We start from the raw sequence: 6,851 nt of genomic DNA on the forward strand, positions 1-6,851 counted from the left end.
TGAGTTCATCTTTCGTGAATTGATAAACGGCAGATGGAATTGATATCAAACCACCGGAAGTATTACCCGGAATTGACCCATTTCCCATCCTTAGCGAATACGATATAAAATGTCTTCGGCAATGTCATTTTTGTTGCTATCCCTTAATTGACGCGGGTTTGAAGGCTGATATGTCAAAATGATCATCGCGAAAAGTGTGCGACCTTCATTTGCATTCGAAGTAGCTATCGCATCGTACATCGTTTGATTCCAGTGATTATCATGTTCCAGCAATTGTAATTGCTGGCTTGCTTCTCCAAAACTTGCACACACCGTACCATTCACAATACGCAATTACTCAAATGAAGTTGACCCGTGTACATTAATCAATAGCAATCAAAGGTAGAAGCAATCGTTTTTTTCGGGTGGATTGTGTAAATTCGTCCTAATGCATTAGTGGAGAACACACCTGGATGTCCATCTACTGGTTGGCCCTGCTTTCTGCGTAACTTTTTTTCGACAATGCGTTCCATGTATCTATAATCAGCCCTATCACACAATCCATCGTAGACTGGTTTTTCGGGAAAGATACGAAATTGCTATCATGCAATTCGAACAATTCCGAACGTAAGTTCGAAATTCGTAGAGTGACATTCACTGAATTCACTCGGAACGGAAAATTTTGAATTTTATCGGAATTTTTGTACGACAGTTTTTGCTAACGGAGAAATAAATTAAAAAAAAGATAAATGTAAGTTTTTATTGAATTCAAACTATTATATATTTGTTACCAGTAAAATAATGATTAATGCGATTTCCGCAGGTCCAAAGTAATTGCCACCAAGCAGCAATATGCACTAATGGTTGAGCTGTTACAGCAAAAACCTGAAATGGCGCAGGGCTTTACCAAGTGCCCTAAAGAAGAAGTGGCATCTTTTTGGAACAATATGGCCCAAGAACTCAACAGTTTTGGTCCGCCTATCAAGGATATTTTCAGCTGGAAGAAGGTAATATAATAAAGTTGTAGTTTTTATTGTTGTAACAGGATAATTTAAAGCTTGTTTTACTTATTTTTTATTAGGTATGGCTTGACTGGAAGGCCTACTTGAAAAGAAAATTGTTGGAAAATAAAAAGGAGCAGTCAGCTACTGGTTCCGGCAGAAATAGGCAGCACCATTTCAGCGAATTGGAGGAAGCGGTGATAACACTAACGGCATTAGAGACGAGTACAAGTGGAATTAAAAATACAGTGAGCATGGGGTTACCGATGTCAGCGACATTGCAAGCCATTACAAAAAATAATTATAATAATTAAATAAATCTGTATTTCTGAAAAAAATCCTTTTTCGCTTCACTTTTCTCAACGTTACTTAACTCGAGGTTTATCCCCTGAGGGCACAAATGGGACTGAAGCAATTCCAGTACTTTTTTAGGATTCAACAAAATGTTGCCTGAGCCATTGGAACATCGAAGTCTTTACCCACTCCATGCTGATAGCCTCCTTCAGCTAAAAACCGTAAAACCGAAGACAATCGATGAAGTAAAGATATAGATGGCGATCTTGAAGAACTTGCATTCCTCTCTAGAACATCGAGGACATACGTAAAGGCCGCCTTATTTAAAAGATAGTTTTGAATAAACCTGTTTTAGAAAAATAATTTGAATAAAATTTAACAATGAATTTTTGTGGATTCTTGAACTGTACATTGTTTCGTCCATATCGAAAGGGTTGCTTTGTCCCTCAGTGATTTTCGTTGAATTTTTAGATCACGCCGACTTCTCTCACGTTCTTCCTCAAGCAACATAAATAAAAACGTTAGCGAATCCATATTTTGTTCGTAACATCAATTTGAATATAAACGATTTCAGTTTTATTAATCAAAATTTAATTTTTTTCTTCTACACAGCTGATTTCGAAATGTCAAAATTCAAAATTAAGTCTGGCAACAAAAGTTTCGAATTCACATGGATTCAATGATAGCAAATTATGCGTATTCGTAGCGGGCAATAACTGCCATGTTGCTTTCTTTGGTGACGTATTTGCAAACGTATTTGATCGATTTCACCAAACTGCAATATTCAACATTGGCATGAGTTTTGAATGTGATTTAGACAACAGAGGCGAATATGGTACGATCCATGTGTTGTCGACTTAGAAATTCACTCCTCTAAGTTGAATGCTAAATGTACTGCTATTGTAATTTGGTGAGCTACGCCTATAGAGTGGATATCCATCATTTCCAGTTTACGTTTCCGAAATAAAAGCATGTGGATAATGTTTCGCGCTTTTTTTGTCAGACCTACCGAAGTGGGATTGTGGTGTCCGCAAGGTCCATGAACCATATTGGTTTTCATCACTTCGTATAATACTGGATCTTTCTCTGCATCAGGAATTTCCGCAGAAATGATTTCATCAATTTGATCTGATGTAACCACCATTCAAAAAGGAATGTGTGCGTTCGGCAAACCTCTCTTTTGCCACTCAACAGAGTACATCTACCATCTAACAGCACCACACATACGTTGCTTTAAGATAAAGTCCATCAAACATCGTAACTGTTGTTTGAAAAGTCGTGCTGTGACATCGTGACAATCGCTTGCTGATTGACCGCAATCCATAATTCCGCACGTATGTCACCACATCCTGGGAGTACTTCTTGCCTTGCCTTGCCTTGGGCTGCCATACGTTGGTGGCAAAGAGAACGCCGACCGATATTAGAGCGACCTCTTCGCAATTGATCACTTTGTGTGAAGCACACGTAAAGTTTTCACTGAATAATTTTCAATAAATTTTTTTTTGAATAGCCGGAATAAAGAAAGCAAACGACAAATTTGAACGATTCAAATAATTAAAAACCAAAAGAAAAAAAAAATTTAAAACAAAAAAATGAAAAAAGTTACTTTTTGGAACTTTCCAATTTCCCGACTTTTCCTCACGAAGAGCGGTTTTTTTTTTTATTTCTAAACCTTCCCCGATCCACAGCGAACAACCTCTGAAAATGTCATCAAGATTGGTTCAGCCGTTCTCGAGCCGTTACTAACAAAAAGACATCCATTCGTTTGTATAGGAAAAAGGAATGGGCTGTTTTTAGGGGTTTTCCGGCAATTATTTAAATTTTTCTCGCGTAAAAACCTTTTTTGAGCCTCAGCGAACATTAAGAAAACAGAATTGGCCAGATTGGTCCAGGCGTTGTTGAGTTATGCGCTTAGCAACACATTTTGCGATTCATTTTTATATATAAGATAACTATCTTACTTAATTTCACTCTACGAAAAACGGTTACTGAATGAACCCTTGCATGGGTTACATCAAAACAATTCACTATAAGCTTACGCAATAACGCAATACATCAGACCAAATAATGCAAAAAACCTCGCCTCAAAAAAAATTTAAATAACGGGACTTAGACGCATACTATATATGAACAATGTTGCCTATAGGCAACATCGGACTTTCAATTGATCAGTAATCATTGCTTTCGTTTCTTTTAACTGGTCTAAGCAATTTTCGTATTTGGCGTAAGCCGAGGATATGAAATTTTCTGGTAGATCTGAGTAATAAGATTCTACTATTGCGTAATAAGAAGCTTGGAGACGTATTCGAAAATTGTTTTCGTTTTTGATTTCTAATGCCGATTCAGAATTATCTTGAATCGGTGAGGATGAAAATCGAGTGTAATATCTTATTTAACTGTCACTCTCAGCAATAAATTTACGGTATATAATGTCTTTACCCCTTTTTTGTTTTGTGGCACCTTGCACCTTGCTTTGAGGGTGTAGATTCTGCAGGTCCATGTATGTACGACTTTTTTCGTCTGAAAGCATTTTTGATACTTTTAGTAGTTGTGAAGATTTAGATGCTTTATAATCTGCGTTCATTTAGAAAAGTTCAATTTATGAAATAATTTCTCTCAGTGTAAACTGATTGAATTTGAAAAAATTCGTGATTGCACCGCGAAACCTCTTGTCAATAAGAGAATTTATTATTCTTTTTTTATCGGATTAAATCAAATGGCGTATTCCGTTAATTAGTCTCGAAAATAGTAAAAAACTTTTTTATTGTTTATTTGATTATTCAAAATTGCAATATTTATTTTAATAATAATTTATTTTTTGTGTTGTTTGTCTGAAAGGGTATACCCATTTTTTTTTATAGTAGAAGGAAGGAAAAAAAGCAGTAGAAGGAAACATCAAAAGCTGGAGTGCGGGACTTTAATACGCTAACCCTAACCTACTCCCATTTCATGTCTCTCCCACGGAACCACTGGACAAAGTATTTCTGCATGGGAGAGAAGAATACATTTAAGTTTCCTCTATTGTACGGACTGATTTGCCGCTCCACTGACAGACTTCCACTTTACAGAGGACTCACACATATGTAAGTGCAGTCAAATTTTCCACCGTACTACTACTACCTTAAAGGGTGGTTTTCAGCTTTTCCCTTATACTTGAAAGCCGAGGGCAATAAGAGAACACGTGTTCAGAGTCTTCTCTACACTCTGTACACATCGGACAGTATGGACTAAAGTCATGACGATAGTTGAATAAGTAGCTTCTGAAGCAACCATGTCCACTGAGTATTTGGGTAAGTTAGAGATTCAGGTCCCCATGTTGTCTACCTATGCACGAATTTATGTCCGGAATAAGACGGTGAGTCCACTGCCCATTGCATGAAGTTTGCCACGATTGCTGCCACATTGCGATGCTTTTAAATCTCTCTCCTCTTTTTGCTGTGGTAGACGTCTCTGACAAGTTATATATTCGCGCGAACTCGTCTCCCTGGATGTCAATCAGCGTCATACTGGCTAATACCAAAGCAGCGTCATTTGAAATGGTTCGGAAAGCATTTATCACGCGTATTGCTGAAAGCCTATGCACCGTGTTAAATGGTCTAGCATGTGATTTTGTTTCTAGCGCCTGTATCCATATTAGAGCCGCATACAGGATAACTGAACTTATTACCTTAGCTATTAAACATCGTCGGCTGGAACGCACACAGCTTTTGTTTTCCATCATTCTAGATAACGCATTATATATTTTATTTGCTTTACGCGTCGTATTTTCCAAATGTTCCTTGAACTTGAGTTTAGTCCTCTATTTAGTCCACTATTACCCCAAGGTACTTCAACTGCGGCTGTGAAGTAATCACACATTCTCCTATAGTGAGCGATATTTTCTCCTCAATTTTCCTGAAGCTTATGAGCAGGACCTCTGTTTTCTGCTCAGCCAGCTCTAGACTCATGGTGGCAAACCGTCGGCGCAAGCTCTTTATGCTGTCATTGCATTTGATCCGGAGGTAATCCAGATGTTTAGTTACTGCTACCACTATGAGGTCATCCGCATATGCGATTGTTTTCACATTTTTTGGTTGCGGTATTCTTAACATCCCGTCATATATCAGGTTTCATAGAAGCGGGCCTAAACCCGAGCCTTACGGCACTCTACTGGAGATAGTGTAGCTCCGCCCGTGTTCTCGTCCGTGTCGAATAACAATGTTCTATTTAGAAAGTAACTCGGGAAACGGTCAAAACTCTAAAATTAAAATTCTGAAGTCAAAATTCCAGAATCAAAATTCTGGGTCGACAAAATTCTGGAAATCGGAGATCCGCAATTCCTTCGCTTTTTTTGGCTGCATTTCAAAATTCTGGTTTTTCATAATTCCGGAATTTACGTTTTCCAGAATTAATTCTGAAATTTTTCCCAAAATTTGAGCCAAATCGTGTATCTTATATAAATTTTGCTTATACATACATAACTAGCTGACCCGGCGAACTTTGTACCGCCTAACAGTCAATGAATGTGGTGTTACAGATAAGCACAACTTTATGATTTTTTGAAAGCAATACAATGAATACATATAATATTTATAGCGGCCCGGTACGTGCTTCGCTACATAAAAAAAAATATATTTAATTATTTGCTAGCTATTCTTGAGTTATAAAGTCACAACGAAAAATGTCATTAATTTTTATATATATAGACATAAGATTTTGGAATTCTTACAAATGCACTGCCGTTATGGCTTTATGTCAACTTCAGTAAGATGAATCCAAAACATTTGGATAAACAATACTTTTTGTTTTTCCATTTTGAGCATGAATAAACAAACGGCTGGGGGTACCGACTCTGGAACAGGCAACATAAAGTTGGCCAAATTCACACCACAAACGTTAAGTGTTTGCCCTTGAGCTTTGTTGATGGACATCGCAAATGATAAACGCACAGGATATTGTAATCGTTTGAATGCAAATGGCATATTCGTTGGAATCATAGGGATACGCGGTATTAAACAAACTTCTCCTTTTGATTTACCAGTTAAGATCGTAGCTTCAATCAAATTTGGCAATAAATTTTCACTGCCAATCTGGTGACATTACACAGTTTTGTTCGATTAATATTTCGCAATAATATAATCAAAAGAACCCACTTTACTCAAGCAATGCGGTGGCATACCGTAGTTCTATTGAATTTAAAATTCAGTTGGATAATTCATTGCCTCATCTTGATTCATAGCACTGTCAATTGATTTATATGTCGTGACTACGCCTGTGAGTTTTGCTTGAATTTGAAAATTAATGGCATTGATATGAATGTTCTTCGGGGCTAAAATGGCGCGTTCTCTCAACTAATCATGGTTTCTGTAATTCTGAAGAATATTTGGAAAAACACATTCAATCAATTCATCTATCGATTTCGTAATTGTACAAAAATTGTTCGGTACAGTGATCAATCCGTTGGTTCTGTCGATTTGTATTTTGCCATCACCAATTTGTAACAATTGTTTTGAAAACTCATGGGCAGCTGGATCATTTTGTAGGTGAATACGCATATTAATGTTCTGTGTCAATTTTTGTACATATCTCCAAAGAACT

The 6,851-nt window shown here is 37.1% G+C and overlaps 1 protein-coding gene across 1 annotated transcript; it reads left to right on the plus strand.

The window, feature by feature from the left end:
- The first annotated feature begins 583 nt into the window (after nt 1–583).
- Nucleotides 584–1,601, plus strand: LOC126766038 (uncharacterized). Its single transcript, XM_050483742.1, has 4 exons — nt 584–606; nt 803–986; nt 1,061–1,228; nt 1,566–1,601. Exons 1-4 carry the CDS (start codon nt 584–586, stop codon nt 1,599–1,601), a joined length of 411 nt encoding a protein of 136 aa, XP_050339699.1.
- Nucleotides 1,602–6,851: the final 5,250 nt, after the last annotated feature.

The sequence above is a fragment of the Bactrocera neohumeralis genome, unplaced genomic scaffold, assembly GCF_024586455.1.
Source record: "Bactrocera neohumeralis isolate Rockhampton unplaced genomic scaffold, APGP_CSIRO_Bneo_wtdbg2-racon-allhic-juicebox.fasta_v2 cluster11, whole genome shotgun sequence".
Lineage (NCBI taxonomy): Eukaryota > Metazoa > Arthropoda > Insecta > Diptera > Tephritidae > Bactrocera > Bactrocera neohumeralis.